This window comes from Rhamphochromis longiceps, linkage group LG22 (genome assembly GCF_057381845.1).
Source record: "Rhamphochromis longiceps isolate RC_006_pf linkage group LG22, R_longiceps_female_GT1.1, whole genome shotgun sequence".
Taxonomy (NCBI): domain Eukaryota; kingdom Metazoa; phylum Chordata; class Actinopteri; order Cichliformes; family Cichlidae; genus Rhamphochromis; species Rhamphochromis longiceps.
Genome location: NC_140577.1, coordinates 33,070 through 53,643, shown reverse-complemented (window position 1 = coordinate 53,643; position 20,574 = coordinate 33,070). Strand labels below are relative to the sequence as shown.

The window sequence follows — 20,574 nt, the reverse complement described above, 5'->3', positions numbered from 1 at the left end:
ACACACACACTACTTCAACAGTATCCTCTGAAATCAAACACAACTGAAAGTTTGTGGTTACAGTTCAGTCTTTACTCTTCAGAGTGAAATAAAGTCATCAGATCAAATTCAAGATTCTGAACTAAAACTCGTCTCGTCGTCTTCAGGCGTCTCTCTCTTCTTCCTTCTTTTCAAGACAAAAATCTGCAGAAACACAGACAAGACTTGAGTCAGCAATTTGACCTGCCACACAGCTTTAGGGAGGCTTCAGCACCCCTAAAATAGGCCTAACGACACCACTGGCTTTACTCCACCTTCTTCCACGCAGGCCTGGACCAACAGCTGTCCCCACCAGGCATGTGCAGACGTGGGGGCAGAAGGGGCTTGAGCACCTGCCCCTTCCCTGATGGGTGGCCCAAGTGCCCTTTTTTTGAGGCAAATTTTTATAATTTTTTTTTAAAAAATTATTAGTATTTTTTTCGTGTGTGTGTGTGTGTGTGTGTGTGTGTGTGTGTGTGTGTGGAGTCCTGCCTGTACCCCTTAATAACAATGTTCCCTCTAAGCTGCACACGTGCGCAATTGCGCACTGCTGGCACGGTCTCTGCGCACAGAAAATCTGCGTTGTGCACAAAAATAATCTAACCTGAATTGAAATTAAAATTAAAATTTCAACAATTCTGTTTTGTAGTGTTAGTCAGTAAGTCACTGGCTGCTCCTGTATGTGTTTAGAACGATACCACCTTATCCCATAGTCCAGCCAATGATGCGATTCACATTCGTATATACGCAGCTAATCAACGTCGTTGATGACAGCGTCCTTATGTGCCGACACCGGTGTTTTAACTAGCAAAGCAGCGTGGCTGATGTGGAGTGAAGCCACGTTAATGACAACGTGGACAACCACTGGAGATGTGAGCAGGACAGACGGAACAACTGACGGACAAAGTGTGGACTTTATAGCAGTTTTTAAATTGTGTTGATCGGCCACGTAAAACCAGAGTTATGATAAAATATCTGCAATGTTTGTTTTTCTTCCTGAATACTGTCGTTGTTTATTTACTGCAGGAAGAAACGGTAAAAACGGCGTTTTATAACGCTCGAAAGCACTCTACACCTGTGAGCAAAAACAAAACCAACCCCCCACGCTTTCCTATTGGTCGAAAAAAGTACCATGTTGACCAATCAAAAAATGATATGGCAACGTGGCATCTAGCTGTTAAGACACGGGGGGAAGTTTTAGGAGTGACGGCGGTGTTTTGAGATGTGAGAGATTTGCAACGTTTAGCGCAAATTGCGTGTAGTTAGTGTGTAGTGTAGTCAATAGTTTTGTTGTGTATGTCAGAACAATGAGGCGACTGCTGAGTGTTACAAGTGTTACAGCAGTGATACATCTGCTGTTGTCAAGCCTGCAGGTATCAGGCTGTTGTTCTCCTTCATCTCATAGTGGACAGAAATTTCTTTTTGGAGTGGCACAAATAATTTGTGTGGCATCAGATTTGATGCAGAACAGCTGATTGTTCTGTAAATAGTTTGAAATGTTTATTTAAAAACACCTTGGCTGCATTAAAAAAAAAGCTGCAAAAAACTGAGTTACTTTTTTGAAGAAGTAACTATATAATTAATTGCCCAATATTGGTCATTATATACTATATTTTGCAGACAGAGAGTTACAGACTCTCTCCCAGACCACAGACTCATAATACAGTCAGAGCTTTATGAAAAAAAGAAAAAGAAAGAAAGTTGTGTTTTTAAAATTGGAGTTCAAGTTATTTTTACTTCCAATAGTGTTAACATACTACACAGATCATGAACAAGACTTTTTACATTTTCATTGTAAGTGGGCTAAAGCAGTTAATTAAAAGTAGTCTAACATAAATGTAAATGCTGTAATTTGATTACTTTAATAAACATGTAACTTGGATGGATTAGATGCTGGCGTGACCACAGTGCACACATCTGCTGTCGCTCACAGCGGTCCAAGGGACGCTCAGGGAGTTTGTGTGTTTGCTCAGACACATGAAAAATTAGAGGGAACATTGGTCAATAATAACATTTAGCTATTAATCATAGTTTTGCTAGATTAAAGGATCTGGCTTGCATCAGTCACATGACTACCATTACCCAATGATCGCCCTTGACAGCAGAGCGCACTGGTTACGAACCAGAAACGAGCTCGCAAAGTGCACGCGCATTTTTTCCGCCTGAGAGGTGTGAAACTGTAGGAGAAACAGACAAAATAACTGGGAGATGCAGACTGATGCATCAAAAACCAGTAAGTAACTGTACTGCGTACACTGTAGTCTATAGCACACAGCAGTATTAGCTTATTATGGACACATTGGTAAGTTGTTTTGTGGCAACTGACAATTTGAAACTAATGAGCGTGCTGTGTGTGCAACAGCGTGACAAACATTGCCTGTCCTGTTATTAACTGCACAAGTAGTGCTGGTCACAGCTGCTAGCTGGGTAAGGCTGTCAGGGGTCTGTAGCTCTGTCACCGTTTTAGGGAACATGTTTAGTTTTAAAGTAAGTTACAGGTCTTTTCCTGCCTTTGTGGAGGACTTATATTTGACTGAACACTATCTAATATGCATATCCACATAATTATGAATGATTATAATTATGATATTAGGAAAAATCACTGTTTTAAAAATACATTGAGAAACAGATTATATTAGATTTATATTTCAAATAGGACAAAATGCTAATTTTACAGCAGCAACATTATTGTATCTCTACAGTTTAAACATTTAATAAAGTTTCTGCCTGCACAGAGAGGATAGTCAAACAAACTGAATCATCATAAATACATTATTTTATATTTATTACTTTATGTTTTATTCTTACTTTATTATTATTATAGCACTAGGAATAAATAATAAGGGAAGGATTCTGGATCAACACTATGATGCAAAGTTGTGGCCATAGTATATACAGTATTCTGGAGATAATTTAAAATGTCACTGTATGTGTGTGTGTGTGTGTTTTATATGTATAGATTTTTTTTTAATTATTACTCATGAAATATCATTTTCCAGATATGCACAGTAAGGACATGAGGAGGAAACAGTGACATAAGTGTAACAGAGTTAGAAAACACCTTAATGAAGTTCCTCAAAATTGATGTGCTTTGTGAATAGTTGGAGCCACCTGGTGGACAAATACCGAACTGCAACGGTTAAGGTTCCAAATTGCTGCACAGCGCATGCCTCAGCAAACGAAAAATACTCCCAAGCTGGTGGTAGGTGCTTGTGAGCGATGGTGTTGTCAATTTTGTATGTGTATTAGTGAAAACATTCTCATACTGGTAATTGTCAACATCTGTTTTGATTGTAAGCAGTACTAGCACATACCTGTACCCTCAAAGTTACAAGCATTTTGATGCATCAGTACTAACTTTCTTCCCGAGTAGAATTTTTAGTTAACATGCTAAGCTAATACTCGTTAGTTAGTTGGGTGCTTTTTGACTTGCACTTAGTTCAACACCTACGCCAGAATGCTGTTTATAGACTTCAGTTCAGCATTCAATACAATCCACCCCTCACAACTCATCAGGAAACTGACAGACCTGGGCATCAGTTCCCTCATCTGCAAATGGTTACTGAACTTCCTGACCAACCGCCCCCAACATGTCCGGCTGGATAACCACTGTTCATCTACAATCACGATGAACACCAGTGTACCACAAGGCTGTGTGATGAGCCCTTTCCTCTACTCCCGCTTCACCCACGACTGCAGACCTGCTGATGGTTCCAACACCATCATTAAGTTTGCAGATGACACCACGGTGATTGGCCTCATCAGTGACAACGATGAGGCCGCCTACAGGGAGAAGGTGGATCGTCTGGCTGAGTGGTGCGACAGAAACAACCTGCTGCTTAACACCGAGAAGACCAAGGAGCTCATCGTGGACTACAGGAGGAATGCTGACCCACATCCACCCATCCACATTAAGGGGACGGCTGTGGAACGTGTGAGCAGCTTCAAGTTCCTGGGATTCCACATCTCCGAGGATCTCATCTAGACAACCAACTGCTCCAAGCTGGTCAAGAAGGCTCACCAGCGCCTCTTCTTCTTGAGGACTCTGAGGAAGAACCACCTGTCCTCAGACATCCTGGTGAACTTCTATCGCTGCACCATCGAGAGCATCCTGACCAACTGTATAACAGTCTGGTACGGGAACTGCTCTGCCTCAGACCGGAAGGCGTTGCAGAGGGTCGTGAAAACTGCCCAGCGCATCGCCGGAGCACCACTTCCTGCCATAAAAGACATCTACAGGAAGCAGTGTCTGAAAAGGGCTGGGAAAATCATCAAAGACCCCAGTCACCCATCACATGGACTTTTCACCCTCCTGCCCTCTGGGAGGCGCTACAGGAGCCTCCGGACTAAGACCACCAGGTACCGGAACAGCTTCTTCCCCACAGCTGTCAGACTCCTGAACTCTGCCTCCTGACATCTGACCCATGTTAACACATGGACTGAACATACACACACCCACAATGGACAACTGTACCCTCAAACACACAATAATAACATGGACTGAACCACCACTCACAACCACTAGCACTTTATATAGCCTCTGTAGGAATTATATCTCACTTATCTTAACTGCACTACTGTATAGCTCTGTGTAAATAATCATTCTGTACATTTGATAAGTTTTAATCCTACAACTGTTTACAACTTGCATAGTTCACATTTCTGTATAGCTGTATATCTCAGATTCTGTAAAGTTAATTATTTGATATTCTGTATAGTTTTTCATATTTATATCCTGTTCATATCCTGTACATAGCTTGTACTCACTACAACCTGTACATACTTATAGTTATAGAATATTCACAACATACCTCATACCGTGTACATTATAGCATACCATAATAGACCCATTTCTGTAATATACTCACATATCTATATTATTGCTAATATATATTGTAATATATCTATATCACTAAAGCACTTCTGGATGGATGCAAACTGCATTTCGTTGCCCTGTACCTGTGCATGTGCAATGACAATAATGTTGAATTCTATTCTATTCTATTCTATTGTTTCTCTATGAGATTGTAATTGTTCTAATCCTTGCTAACAGCACTGAATGTTGCAGTTGCTATTCACGCTGTTGATGACAACTGTGTGCTGTTTTCTTTGTATTAGGTAGGCTCTGTTAAGTACAAGCTTTAGTTGATACTGTTGTATAAAAAGCTGTTTTTATATGTTATTGTTGTTCTTGGTTAGGGAAAAGGGAGATATAATGGCTCTCATCTCTCAGTTACCATAAGGAGAAAAATAAATAAACTAGAATAAGTTGCATTTCCTGCGAAAATCCAGTGTGAAAGCCATGTAGTACAATCTGCTGAAAACAGCTGAAAAAGCAGAACTTTCTGCTGAATAGAGGTGAAGAAACTAAAATTTGTGCTTAAAAAAGATGAAGTTAAACTTTCTGCTGAAAAGAGGTGAAGAACCTGAAAATTCTGCTGAAAAGGGTTGAAGAAACTGAAATTTGTGTTGAAAAGACATGAAAAAGTTGCCATGGCCGAGATTCAAACCCAGACCTCCCAGTCTCAAAACAGCTGCTCATCTCACTGAGCTAAAACACAGCTCACCCCGGCGAGCAACATCAGTGAGCACACTCGTAATGTGGTCCTATTCATCGAAATGGGCCAAAAAATGGCATAAAAAGCTTAATAATTCAAAAAGTACAAAAGTTATAAGAACCCAAAGATATAGCAGGAATTAGCAGAAGGAGCGGAACAGTTTAAAGTTTTAATGGTAGAAATTGGATGAAAACTGAGGGAGTAGTTAACCACCAAAGAAACGGAGCAACTAGAACTAGAAAAAGTTGCATTTCCTGCAAAAATGTAGTGTGAATGCCGTGTAGTGGAATCTGCTGAAAACAGCTGAAGAAGCAGAACTATCTGCTGAAAAGAGGTAAAGAAGCTGAAGTTTCTGCTAAAAAGAGCTGAAGGAGCTGAACTTTTTGCTGAAAAGAGGTGAAGAAGCTGGACTTTCAGCTTAAAACAGATGTAGAAGCTTCATTTTCTGCTGAAAAGAGGTGAAGAAGCTGAACTTTGTGCTTAAAACGGGTGTAGGATCTCTTTATTGTGTGAATGTAGTAAGGCATTCACATAATAAAGAGAAACAGGAACACAAGGTAGACGAAAGAATAAAGAGAAACGGGATCTCAATATTGCCACTACATGATAACAGATTTGGTTTCAGCTAGAACTTTTAAAGAAAGACTTTGATGATGTTGTATTGTAGAAATATATATTAGTCTTTTGTTAAGTGTTATGTTTTGAGAAAAAAAAGGAAAATAATAGAATAAAAAAGGAGCCCAGCGTAAAGGCAAGTAAGTAAGTAAGTAAGTAAAACTTTATATAGCACCTTTCAAGATAAAAATCACAAAGTGCTTCACAGAAGCTAAAACCTAAAAATAAAAATCAACTAAAAGCAAGTTTAAAAAGATGGGTTTTTAGCTGTTTTTTTAAAAGTGACCACTGAGTCCACAGATCTCAGGCTCAAAGGGAGAGAGTTCCACAATCTGGGGGCCACAGTTCCAAAAGCTTTGTCGCCTTTTGTTTTCAGCCTCGTGTGCTGGACAGCAAGCAATCCCTGGTCACATGACCTCAGGGACCTGCTGGGAATGTATGGATGCAAAAGTTCACTTATATATGTTGGTGCTTGTCCATGCAGGGCCCTGAAAGTCAAGGTCAAAACCTTAAACTGGATCCTGAATTTAACGGGGAGCCAGTGCAGCTGAATCAGCAGGGGTGTGACATGGGAAAACTTGGAGGACTTGGTCAGAAGCTTTGCAGCAGCATTCTGAACAACTTGCAGACGATCCAAAGAGGCTTTACATAAACAAGTAAACAAAGAATTACAATAATCCAGACGAGATGAAACAAATGCATGAATGACAATTTCTAATTCGGAGCGCGATACAATGGGACTCAGCTTAGCAATGTTTCTCAAATGATAAAAACAGGAGCGAACCAAAGATTTTACATGGGCATCCAAAGTCAGAGCTGAGTCAATACTAACACCAAGGCTCCTGATAGACGGTTTTGCAAATGTAGCAAGTGGACCCAAGTTTTCCATAACACTAGTTACAAAAGTTTTAGGAGCACAAACAAGAACTTCAGTCTTCTCCTCATTTAGTTGAAGAAAGTTTCCAGCCATCCAACATCTAATGGAGTCTATGCACTTGTGCAAAATTTGTAGCTTGGAAACATCATGGGGCTTAAAGGAGATATATACCTGAATATCATCTGCATAGCAGTGATACGAAATGTCCTTAAAAGTGCTCAATAAGTGTTGAAGAGGAAGTAAATACAGTAAGAACAATAAAGGCCCCAAAACTGAACCTTGTGGCACACCATAGGCAAGAAAAGTAGAAGAGGAACTGTACTTAGAGGTAGCCACAGAAAAGGATCGTTCATGCAAATAGGATTCAAACCAGTCCAAAGCAGCCCCTGATATACCCACCCAGTCTCTCAGCCTATCTAGCAGAATATGATGATCCACAGTATCAAAGGCGGAGGTCAGGTCCAACATCAACAGAACGGAGCATTCTCCTGCATCACATCTCATTAAAATGTCGTTGGAGACTCTAAGAAGTGTAGTTTCAGTAGAGTGAGCTCTACGAAAGCCAGATTGGAATTTATCCAGAATGCTGTATTCATCTAGAACAGCTATAAGCTGCTTAGCCACAACCTTTTCTAAAATCTTAGAAATGAACGGTAATTTTGAAATCGGTCTGTAGCTACTGAGAAGAGAAGCATCAAGCTTAGGTTTTTTTTAACAGTGGGTGAATAACAGCATTCTTACAATAAACAGGGACCTGACCAGAAACCAGTGAGGAAATTAATAATTGTGAGCACACAGGGACCAATAGACTGAAAGACATTTTTAAACAAAGATCCAGGTAAAATATCAAGAGAGCAGGAGGATGCTTTCATTGAATTAACCAACTTGACCAGCTCAGGTAAGGACACAGGTAAAAATCTTTCTAAAATTACAGGCCTAGCTTGAGTTGGAGCAGACAAGAGAGACACAGAAGGAGAGATACTGTTCCTCACGTTACTGACTTTTTCAACAAAGAAAGAAAGAAATTTTTCACAATCTTCATTTGATGAAATTGGGACAGCAGGTGGAGCAGGAGCAACAATATCACTAATGGTGTCGAATAGTACCTTAGGGTTACCTCTGCTCTTAGACACTAAGTCTGAGAAATAGGCCGCCCTCGCATCTCGAACTGAAGTGTTAAAAGAGACTAAAAGGTCCTTTAGATAAAGGAGATGGACATGCAAACGCGTTTTCCTCCATAAACGCTCAACCTTACGGCAGCAACGCTTTAAGAAGCGAATGCTGTCATTTAACCAGGGAGACGACTTTGAAACCGGAGCTAGTCTAACTTTGACAGGACAAACATTGTCTAAAATACAAAGACAATGATTATTAAAAGGATTTGTTAAAAAATGAACATCATTATAGGGAGATAAAACTAAATTAAAAGCATCGGAAAATTTAACAGCACTAGAGGAAGTTAAGATGCGAGAGCTAACCACGTGTCGAATAGGAGAGAGGGACAAATGAAAAGACAGATTAAAAAGAAAACAACGATGGTCCGAAATAAAAATGTCCTCAGTACAAATAAAATCAATGTTTAAACCTAAAGTAAAAACAAGGTCCAGTGTGTGTCCTTGGGTGTGTGTGGGACCAGACACATGCTGAGTAAAATGAAAAGAATCCATGACGCTAAGGAAACCTCTGGCAAAGAGGTCAGAGTCATCATCAACGTGTATATTAAAATCCCCGACTATAACCAGTCTGGACAGCTTCAAAGTCGAGGATAAAAAGTCACTGAACTCCTTTAAAAACATAGTGTTTAGGCCAGGTGGACGATACACTACAGCGCAGTAAAATGGATCTTTATTTCCAATTCTAACCAGCTGTAGTTCAAAGGATGAAAAATGTCCGACCAACACTGCGCGACAGTAAAACCGGCTTCCAAACACCGCAGCGACACCTCCTCCTCGACCCGACGTCCGAGGCTGGCTGATGAAGGAGTACCCACTCGGACAGAGTTCAATGAAGGATGAAAAGTCACCATCGCGCTGCCAGGTTTCGGTTAGAAATAAGAAGTCCAGTTTCTTGGAAAGAATAAAATCGTTCAGCAGGAACGTTTTATTAGTCATTGATCGAGCGTTGAAAAGCGCCACTCTCAGCGAAGTAGAAGACATATTATTAACAGAAGCGGCCCGATTTAGGGGACGAAGAAACAGAGTTTGATCCGCGACGTTCATAAATTCCACTCACCGCGGGGATGGAAGGCCAAACAACAGGAGAGTCTGGATGAACACTCCTGAGGTAGCGCCGTCTCATAGATCCAGGCACAGTTAGTCCCCGCTTCCAGAACAGTCTGAGTTTTACCTGGACACCTGCTCTTTTCCCTCTCCTTCTCCGTGACTTGCGCGGACACAGAAAGGCGCCACTGATGACACCTAACGAAGATCCAGACACCGGTGTCGGCAGCGGAGGATGGAAAATACCGCAGGAGGATAAGGCATCTTGACTTATCATAGAGGATCGGATGGATAATAGCGTCAGGCGATCATAGACAAGGGCAGCCAACACATTAGTGACAAAAAGCGAAAGCAAAAAGAACAAAAACAGCACAGAGAAACCACGGCCGGCAGCGGCAAAGCCAAACACAGGCGCCATCATACCGGAAGTCCAGCGTCTCAGTGCCGTCCTTTCTACATGGGCATATCACACCACATGCACCATAGACTCTCAGAACAGCAACAACTACATAAGGAGCTGTGTGAGGCTGTGGATCCCTCAGCAGCTGGATTACAAAGAGCACAGGTAACAATAACACCTGTACCAGTTGTTGCATTGCAGAGATATTCAAGTATAAAAACAATAATAAACACAATGTTTTGGTTCTATAACGGTTTCTATTATTACTTTATTATGGATTGGGTGCAGGAGTTTTTGAGTGTGGATAATTAAAGAACAGATTAATACAACAGCAAATTGTGCCTTGTTCTCAGATGGACAGCAAGTGGAGAGTAATAGATGAGATGATGAGATGAAGGAAGAGAGGCAAAGAGTGAGTCACAGGCAGAGTCTAGTTTTTTCTCACAGTTTGTTGCCTTATAGTTCCACGCACTGTCACCAATCTTTGAATTATATTATTATCTCATAACACTTGATCAGCTCCCATCTCTCCTGTGGACTCTTTAACGTCTACAGTCTCAGATCAGTGGAGCCCTGCCCTCCAGCACTATCATCAGCAGGAGCAACATTGTACCCATCAGGTAAAACATGGCCTACGTTTGCTTTGTCCCCACCTGATGACAGTGATATAGTATGATAAGATTCCATATTAGATTCTAGATGGAATGTGTGTTGTTGTTATTCAGCCTGGTTCTATGTGCCCCTTTTTTTTAACTTTGAGCACCCGCTCCTTTAAACATCTCTACACAGCCCTGGTCTCCACAGATGAGGGACCAAACCACATCATCTGACAGGATGGTGTTTCTGAAGTTTTTGTTTCGATTTTATTTGATTCGTATTTGTTAGAACAATAAAGAAGCTCAGTCTAATGAAATTGATTCATTGCAACACTACTGAGTCATTGATTTTTGCTTTTATGATTTTCATAGGAAGGCTTCTGCTCTGATTCTGTGTTTTTGGGTCATGGCTTTATTGTTAGTCTCAATACTGACAGTCAACTCTCTCTAAACCAGACTCTCAACTTCAGGTTCTTAAACACACTCAGATAAAAACGTGCATTACACATGTCATGTTACTGTTCAAAACAAAACGATCCCTGCCAGTGCCACTTCCTTCACTCAGAGACGTCATCAGATTTTGATAATAAAATGGTGAGCTATGAAATAAAATCACAGTGAAGTTCATGTAGCACAGAGATGAATGTTTAATGTTGATTAATGAGAGACTCAGCAGCAGATCAGAATCAAGCAGAAGAACATTTAGACATTTTCTGCATCAGCACACGAAGATATGTATATTCAGTCTGAGCTGCTAGAGCTTTACAGCTGGGCTTCATTCACTGCTTTCAGGAACAAGTTGTACATAGAAAATCTATCACACTGAAAATTATTCTGAGGAAATGGTTCAGCTGATTTTCAACCATTTTTGCAAATTTCATCAGAGCACCTGTAAAAATAACTATCTTAGTATTACTAATTAGGGGTATGCCATATCACATCATTCACGATTCATGATGATTCATGGTGGCCGGGTCGCGGGTGCAGCAGCCTAAGCAGAGAAGCCCAGGCCTTCCTCTCCCCAGCCACCTCCTCCAGCTTGTCCGGGGGAACACCCAGGCGTTCTCAGTCCAGCTGAGAGATATAAACTCTCCAGGTTGTCCTGGGTCTGCCCTGGGGCCTCCTCCCAGTGGGATATGCCCGGAACACCTCACCCAGGAGGCATTCTGGTCAGATGCCCAAACCACCTCAGCTGGCTCCTTTCGATGTGAAGGAGCAGCAGCTCTTCTCTGAGCTCCTCCCTGATGGCTGAACTTCTCACCCTATCTCTAAGGTGAGAGGCCAGCCACCCTTTGGAGGAAGCTCATTTCCACCGCTTGTATTTGTGATCTCGTTCTTTCGGTCACTACCCACAGCTTGTGACCATAGGTGAGGGTAGTGAGGGTTGTATGGGATCTAATGGCCCGTAGCAATGGGCCAGACACCCCATACTCCCGCAGCACCTACCACAGGACACCCAGAGGGACACGGTCGAATTCCTTCTCCAAGTACACAAAACACATGTAGACTGGTTGGGCAAACTCCCATGTCTGTGAAGGTTCTCAGTCATCCAGGTCATCGTAGTCAAAGGTGCTTGCAAAGAAAAGCGTCTGGACTTCTTTAAGTTGCTTGAAGACGTTTCACCTCTCATCCGAGAAGCTTCTTCAGTTCTAAGGTCAAATGGTGGAGAGTCCCAGATATAAACCCAGTGGGAGTTTCCCCCCACAGAGGGACAAAAGGACCCCCTGATGATCCTCTAATCGCCTGAGCCAAGGTGTGAAACTGGGTGTGGGTCCCAATCAGCCAGAGTTTCAGGTGTGTTCATTGTGAAACCTGGCCCCACCTTATCATGCGAATTCCTGAGGTCAGATGGCCCAGGATGTGAGTGGGCGTTAAGGCGTCTGGGAAGGGATCTCAAAACTGGATTATAGATGGCAGAGACTTGGTGTCGTAAACCCCCGCCTCTGTTCAAAGATGGTCGCTCACAGTGGACATAGATGGCTTCTTTCACTCCTCTTTCAAACCATCTGTCCTCTCTGTCCAAAATGTGAACATTGGCATCCTCGAAAGAGTGTCCTTTATCCTTAAGATGCAGATGGACTGCTGAGTCTTGTCCTGTGGAGGTGGCTCTTCTGTGTTGTGCCATGCGCTTGTGAAGTGGCTGTTTGGTCTCTCCAATGTAGAGGTCTGAGCATTCCTCGCTGCACTGTACAGCATACACCACATTGTTAAGTTTGTGTTTTGGCGTTTTTTCTTTTGGGTGAACCAGTTTCTGTCTGAGCGTGTTGCTGGGTCTGAAATACACTGGGATGTCATGCTTGGAGAAAACTCTCCTGAGTTTTTCTGATACACCGGCTACATAGGGGATGACAATGTTGTTGCGTCTGTCCTTCTTATCCTCCCTCGCTGGTGTCTGGTCTTCTTTTCTGTGCCTCTTTGCTGACTTTAAGAACGCCCATTTAGGATAGCCGCACGTTTTGAGTGCTTCCTTTACATGTGTGTGTTCCTTCTTTTTTCCTTCGGGCTTAGAGGGAACATGTTCTGCCCGGTGGTGTAGGGTCCTAATTACTCCAAGTTTGTGCTCCAGAGGGTGATGGGAGTCAAAAAGGAGGTACTGGTCCGTGTGTGTGGGCTTCCGGTAAACTTCGATGTTGAGTTTGCCGTTCTCTTCAATGTGCACAGCGCAGTCCAGGAAAGGCAAACAGTTGTCCTTTGTGTCTTCCCTGGTGAACTTGATGTTTTTATCCACAGCGTTAATGTGCGCAGTGAAGGATTCCACTTCTTGTGTCTTGATTTTGACCCAGGTGTCGTCCACATATCTGTACCAGTGGCTGGGTACTCTTCCTTTGAAAGAGCCAAGAGCCTTCCTTTCCACTTCCTCCATGTAAAGGTTGGCTACAATAGGTTACACGGGGGAGCCCATGGCACAGCCATGTTTTTGTCTGTAAAAGCCTTCGTTGTACTTGAAATATGTAGTGGTGAGGCAGAGGTCTAACAGTGTGCAGATCTGATCGGGTGTGAAGTTGGTCCTGTCCTCCAAGGAGCTGTCTTCTTGTAGTCGTTTTCTGACAGTCTCCACGGCCTCCGTGGTGGGTATGCAAGTGAAGAGAGAGACTACATCAAAGGACATCAAACTCCCATGCACACTTTATCCTTGAGAGGGTAAACAGCTGATCCTGTGTTCCACGACCAGGACGAAAACCGCTTTGTTCCTCCTGTATCCGAGGTTCAACTAACGGACAGACTCTCCTTTCCAGCACCCTGGCATAGACTTTCCCAGGGAGGCTGAGGAGTGTGATTCCCCTGCAGTTGGAACACACCCTCCGCCCCCCCCCCGCCCCCCGGCAAAGTAGATGTATGCCATACTTCGCGGAAAATGACCAGGCTGGCCTAGAACTCTTTACAAGAGAAAAGGACCCAAAAGGACCCATTTTTCACAATAAAGTTATTGCACTCAAAGCTACCGTGTATTTTTCTGTATTTTGTCATATCGTGAAATTTAGTGCTATCGTGAGAATACACTGATAATATTTAATCACTCATCATAATATTGTGATATTATGTGTGGGCAATATCACCCATCCTAGTTTTATTACTATTTTCTGCAATTGTCTTCAAATGTTATATTTTCCTAACTCGTCTATTAATGACAGTACAGGGTAGGGTGAAAACAGGTCCATTGTTGTTGATATCATGATGTTATAATTAGAGATGGACCGATCCGATATTACGTATCGGTATCGGTCCAATACTGACTCAAATTACTGGATCGGATATCGGCGAGAAATTAAAAATGTAATCGATCCATTAAATATCAAAAAAGCACCTCACAAAACTTGCTACATGGCGTAACTCGGCTCATAACCGTAGCACCTCGCAGCAGTATGCATCACGTGATAGAGCGGCTGTGTGTATTTGTAGCCTCACCAGCATTTCATCTCCGAGGAAGTTATCCCAGAGAGAAGTAAAGCAAGTGTGTAAGTTCATCTCTGAATGTTTGTAAAGCATTCCAGTGTTAAGCTTAACAGATATATGGAGCGACTGCCTCTCTCTCCTGATGCTACTTCAATCGTGAAACTGCTTAATGATCAGCTGATCGGCTTTTGTGTCGCGACTCCGTCTGTCTTCTTTGTTTTTGGCCCACTTCTCACCAGAAAGAGGAAACCAGCGGCTGAACAACAGCAGCACTTTTAAGCTTGATAAGCTGTTGTTAGAATTTATTTAATATTACTTTCTACACCAGGATCTTTTTCTACAGCTGACGGCTGGTAACTATGCAGGGGCAGATCTAGCAAAGTTTAGCCAGGTGGGCGATAGGGCATGAACAGGGAAAAGGGGGCACAAAGACATACTTTTCTTTCTTATTCTCATTTAAAATGTCTAGCTTTTAATAAATAATTATCTGACTCTTACACCCAAAGTTTTAATCTGATGTAAAATATATAGAAGTCCATTACTGTATATAGTAACTGTTAAGTCTAATATACCCTAGTAAGCTATAGTACTTTTTCCTTTGGGAAAGTACCATCTGTGAATTTTGCAATTCTGTTGAAGAAAGACGTTGAATCTATTTAATTATTCTTGAAAAAATAATTTATTTCTGTGCATTTTTCCCCCTGCATCAAATTAAATTTGATTACATCGATTAAGCATCATGAGGTGGAGGGTGGGGGGTGGTTCCCTATTTTTTTTTGCTGGGAACTTGCAACCCTATTACTTAGGTTGCTTAATATTTCTGCTAAGTACTCTTTAAAATACCAGAATAGGGAGGATGGAGCAGGTTTAAGTTTATTAGATTGATCAGTATTGCTGAACTATGAAATATTTTGGGCGCAGTGTATTTTTTTACATACAGGTATAACAGAATAGCTTTAGTGTTGTTATTTATTTAAACTTGAGTATAAACATATACAAAATGCAGCAAGATATTAAAAAAACGTTTTATTGATTTAAAAAAAACACACTATATCGGATTCATATCGGTATCGGCAGATATCCAAATTTATGATATCGGTATCGGACATAAAAAAGTGGTATCGTGCCATCTCTAGTTACAATGTACTCACACAGAGGCAGTTCATCAACAGTACTGTCATTGCTGCAGCAGAAAGAAGATGAAGAGGTCATTTTATGTGACAAATTGGTTTGGCCATAATGAACACCATGTTCGAACATAAGAGTGTCCATAAGTGCACATGGCACCAGGACGCTCTGGGCCGCAGGTCAATGATCGATTTTGTAATCGTATCACCAGACTCGAGTGTCTAGTCATATTCTGGATATGTAAAGAGAGGGGCTGAGCTGTCAACAGATCACCACCTGGTGGTGAGTTGAATCAGGTGGAGGGGGAGGACGATGGACAGAGATGGTGCGCCTAAACGTATAGTGAGGGTGTGCCCCGGTCTCCGAGATATTTATCGTACACCTCCGGCAGAGCTTCAGCAGCATTCTGAGGGAGACTGCGGACATTGAGTCCGAATGGACCATGTTCTGCACCTCCATTGCCGAAGCTGCTGCACTGAGCTGCAGCTGAAAGGTGGTTGGTGGCTGTCGTGGTGGTAACCCCCAAACCAAATGTTGCCTGTTCTGACAGGGTCCTGCTGCTGTTGCCTCCCTATCTCTCTCTTTTTCCTTTGACCGTTTCTCTTTGTGTGTGTGTGTGTGTGTGTGTGTGTGAACTCTTGTTCTCGCCAGCTACACCTGCCAACAATCACCTGCTGCTGATGAGCCCATTATCTGTGCCCTATTTAACAGGGTGGCTGAACCTTATTTGATGCTGGATTGTTGTGTAGCATCAGTCAGTGAACCCCGGCTCGTACAACTCTGAAAAGTAAGAAGTTAATCATTTTGTTTTGTCTTCTGTTCAGGAAACTTTTGGAGTGGTGTTTATGTGCGTGTGCCGGCTGACTGGATCACACCCACAAAATGAGAAAATGTAACTCAAACCCCGTGCAAGGCAGTTTCAAAGAAACTGCAGAAAATGGCATTATTCACACTAACACCACTAACCCTTTCAACAGGTAGTGTAAATGCTAGCTAATTTCCAGATTTTCTCTCTCACCTGCCTTGCCATCATATATGAAGGTTGTCTCAACATTGAACTTGAGGCACTCTGCCAGCTTCCTGTGGATGCTCTCACCCGCCTTCAGCTCATCAGTGTCCGTATGCTTCCCTTCTTTTCCTGAAAGGCAGAGAAAAACAATTCAAAGTACTGAAAAAAAACCAAAAAACTTGGGGTCCACCATCCACGGAGAGTGCAGTCAGGGTGGGCTGGGTGGAGTTGAGCGTCAGGAGTGACTTGTGACAGAAAGATAGCAACAAGAGCAAAGGAGAAGGTTTGTTATTCACGGTGCTCTTGCATTTGGAGTTAGTTTTGTGGTCTAGTTCCTTTTCATGGCTTTTTCAGAAACATTCAAGGCTTTTCACAATACTGTAGCTTCATGAGAACACTCTGTGGGGCACCTGCTAAATTCAGTGTGTTGAGTTCTGCTTTGTGTTTTCCATTTCAGAAGATTGTCCCCTTGGTTGATATGATCCTGTTGAACTCTCAGCTCTAAAGTTTCTGAAACTTTCATTATTATTAGGATTTGCTCATTTAAAAACAGTCAAATTCTTTCAGATGTTCCTTTTTTCAGTGAGAATTTCTTTCAGGGCACTGTCTGTGTTTCACTTGGTATGATGTGATGCTGAGTGCACAGTGGACACTTCTGCCTCCTGTTTGCATGAGTTTTCTGTTCAGTTTCTCACTGATGACTCTGTAAAGTTAGGGTGTTTCATTCTTACTGTAGATGAGCAACAGCCTTCCTGGAATTCCCTGAAAGACGCCGCTGTAGACAACGGTCAGACAGTCTGCACAGCCCTGGTAAACATCTGCTCGGCCCTGATCATTGTATGGAGACACCAACCCGCCAAACTCCATAACTCCTAATGGGAACACATTTAAAAAAAATCATTAACATCTCACCACAATAATGACTAACAGTTGAGACCTCGTTGGAAGATTTTGTTTTCCTCTTTAAGTAGTTCCCTGTCACGGTCTGCTGTGACGGACCGAGTGGAGAATGCGTGTAATGGACCCAGGTGCGTACACGAGTGAGCAGACGGGAGTGAGCTTTAACAGAAGGCGAGCCTTTAATATGGCTGAAAACAAGGTGTACAAATACAGCAGGGATAACGTGGCTAAACAGAAACCTAAACTGGGAACAAACGATGGTGAGGCTATGGCTTGGAAGACAACAGACCAGGCATGGAAACACGGAGGGTGGGAACACAGACGACGCAACACAGACTGTAAGAAACACAGAGACTAAATACACATGAGGGATGATCAGGGAAAGTGGCCACACATGGGAACGCAGCTGACACACATGAACTTAACGACAGGACAGGAGGAGTGAAACTGAATACACTGACAGTGAATGCAGGCCTTCAAAGTAAAACAGGAAACATGAGACATGAACCGGGGAGACGTAGTACAGGGGGAGGTGACAATACTGACAGCATGAACTTGACAGTACAAGACGCACAGACATAAACACACGAAGGGCAAGGGAGACGTAATGCAAGGGTGATATATACAAATGGCTGGACTACCTTAATGAACCTAAACAATCAATAAACATCAAAATAGACTAAACACAAAACACCGGGTCGCACGACCCAGGACCATGACAGTTCCCCATGACTGATGCTGTTAGGTTTTGTATTGTTGATTGTCATTTATGCTTAGAAACATTTACTCATATATGCTTAGAAGTATATAATCATTTGTAGATTGAAAGAATGTCTCATGAGGGGAGTGCGTTCACTCCTCTAAAGAGTGTTCTGGCATAGATCACCTCCTAGCTTGCTGATATATGGGTTACCAAACACACGTATATCTCTTTAAGTATAAGAGCTCTTTGTTCAGATAGATCTGCTAGACGCCTGGCACCAGCTAGCACCAGAGTCTTCACAGGGTCACATCTTGACCCTACACACACACACACACACACACACACACACACACACACACACACAGGCACACACACACACACACACACACACACAGGCAAGGTACTCTTTGTGTGTATGTAGACGTCATATGTTAATGAACCTATGCAGATTCATGTAACCTCAATAAAAGAACAGTGGTACGGGAGAACGGACGAGAGCAACTGGGGTCAAGCGAAGGAACGGCGCCTGTCCGGTTTTCTCTCCCGTGCACGAGAAACATGAAGAAGCTTGCCTACTTGTGTCTTGCTTTGCTGTGTAATTATATTGTCCTCAACGTTCCAGCAGATAGGTTCAAGCTACAAACCTATCAGATGCTACAGACAGACAGGCGTCCCCCTAAAAAAAAGTTCTGTAGTTTAGTTTGGAGATCAGAAACTCCAATTTCTGCCTTTTTTAAGTACAAATTTTGTAATATACAAAAGGGAATTTTAAAAGAAAATTTTCCTGTGGTTGAGGTTTTACCAATATGTCAACATTCTGATCTCTAAAAACCTAACTGACAACTTTAATTACCTAACACTTGATAAATAAAAAGTGGAAGTTTAAAAAAAAATCCTTTTCACAAGGTTCTGGTCTAACTCTCTTGGCCACTGGTATGTTAGCTACCTTGTGGCCATACTGAGAACATTGCTGTGCTCTGTGGTGTTATCTCAGTAGGTCAGACATCATGGTAGCAGTGTTAGTGTTTGTTTTTTCTTTTTATTGCTGTGAATCATCAGAACAAACCTCTCACTTCCAACCAAAATCAAACAACATTAGGAAAGTTGTTTTTATACTTTGAAAAATCTTTTAATTACATTTCTCTGGCTGCTTTCACATCCAAATGTCTTAATAAAAGGTCTAGTCTGGGCCTGTTTTGGACTTACCAGGGCTGTCCAGAACCATGCTGTGGTTGGAAGTCTCGGGATCAGGAATGGACATGTTGACTTGAAACACAAGACATTTTCCAGAGCTGTAAACAAAATAAATAAAGTAAAAAAAAACTTTTGCAGAAAGTAAGCAGGTACTGAACTGCTGTTTGTCCTCAGTTTGACAAACTTACACTATGTTTCTCTCGATGAACAGAAAGGTTTCATTGTTGAATGCCTCCTTCATCTCCATCAGGGAGCTGTTGGCATGCTTCACCAACCTCAGACCTGCTGGATAATCTGAGAACGCTTCCACCAGAACCCATCGTGACTCAAACACCTGTGAGGAGGAACTAGGGTAAACCCACAAGCATTTGTTTTCTGGATTTATTACAGTTTCCTAATATTACTTGAAATGTAGGTAAAGTAGAACCGTGTGGTAGCATCTGCCCTTAAACTGCATAGGAGATACAAATAATACTGCAAATACTTTTTAATGTAATGAATACCTTGAAGACATTTTAAAGAAAGGAAAAACATTTAACCTTCTTACGCTGTAATTGCCTTGACTGTATGCTTTTTTTCCAGAATGCATTGAATGTTCATAGTACTTAAAACTCTATTTTTAAATTAGCCTTAATTGAGCAGATTTTTGCACAGCAGACCGAAAAATTACCAAATATATTTTTGTAGCCTCCTTTCACTGTAAAGAGGTATCAGTCAACAAGTAGTGACTTGGCAGATGTTTCTGTGAGTTCCCACCTTGTGCAGTACCTCCTGTCGCAACTTCGGTGGGAGGTCACATTCCTTTGCGGCAGCTTCAGCACTGCAGCTCTGCAGAATCAGAGCCAGCAGAAAAACTCTGAACAAAAGCTGCATCCTGGATCAGGAGGGCCTGCTGTGTTTGTGAGATCTGGAGGGAAGAAGCTCTGAGGTAAACTCGGAGAGAGGCGTCTCATGAAGACTGCAGACTGAGCACAGCTGGTCCAAAGAGTCTGTTTGCTTTTTTATAGAAGATAAACTGAACTCTGAACTGCAGGATGCAGCAAACCACACACTGCTGTAAATATTATGTTCAGCACTTACACATGTATTGATTTGCGTTTTTTTTTACTGATAGTACTGCTGTAAATATTACTATTATTACTTCATATTTTCACAAGCTCATTTATTTTATTTAGCAGCATGTTTCCCACTTAGCTGCATCACACCTACTCTGTCAGTGTTTGAACTGACCAGTTCAATTCAGTTTCATTTATACAAATCACAACAACAGCTCCTCAAGGTGCTAGGAGAGTGTCAATGGAAAACTGTACTGAGTAGTCAGTATAAGCTTTTAGTGATATAAGTTTATTGATGATAGAATACTGCATGATGACCTTTTCCTTGTTTAGAACTGATTGTTCTTTTCATTGCTCAGAACTGATTGTTCTTTATGAAACGTGTTCTGATATTTGTATCTGAATCTT

At 42.0% G+C, this 20,574-nt stretch overlaps 1 protein-coding gene across 2 annotated transcripts; it reads right to left on the bottom strand.

Moving 5' to 3' along the window:
- Positions 1 to 59: 59 nt before the first annotated feature.
- LOC146642984 (saxitoxin and tetrodotoxin-binding protein 2-like) lies at positions 60 to 20,188 on the bottom strand. Of its 2 annotated transcripts, none has more exons than XM_085396877.1 (6): positions 19,868 to 20,188; positions 19,300 to 19,445; positions 19,124 to 19,209; positions 17,046 to 17,186; positions 16,328 to 16,443; positions 60 to 183 (listed from the first exon to the last, which is right to left on the bottom strand). In XM_085396877.1, the coding sequence occupies exons 1-6, from the start codon at positions 19,982 to 19,984 to the stop codon at positions 109 to 111; spliced, it is 681 nt and encodes a 226-aa protein (XP_085253003.1). In that variant the 5' UTR covers positions 19,985 to 20,188; the 3' UTR covers positions 60 to 108. The 2 variants fall into 2 exon arrangements, with proteins under 2 accessions (XP_085253003.1, XP_085253002.1); XM_085396876.1 differs by having other exon boundaries at positions 95 to 183; positions 16,324 to 16,443; positions 19,868 to 20,184.
- Between the last annotated feature and the right edge of the window lie 386 nt (positions 20,189 to 20,574).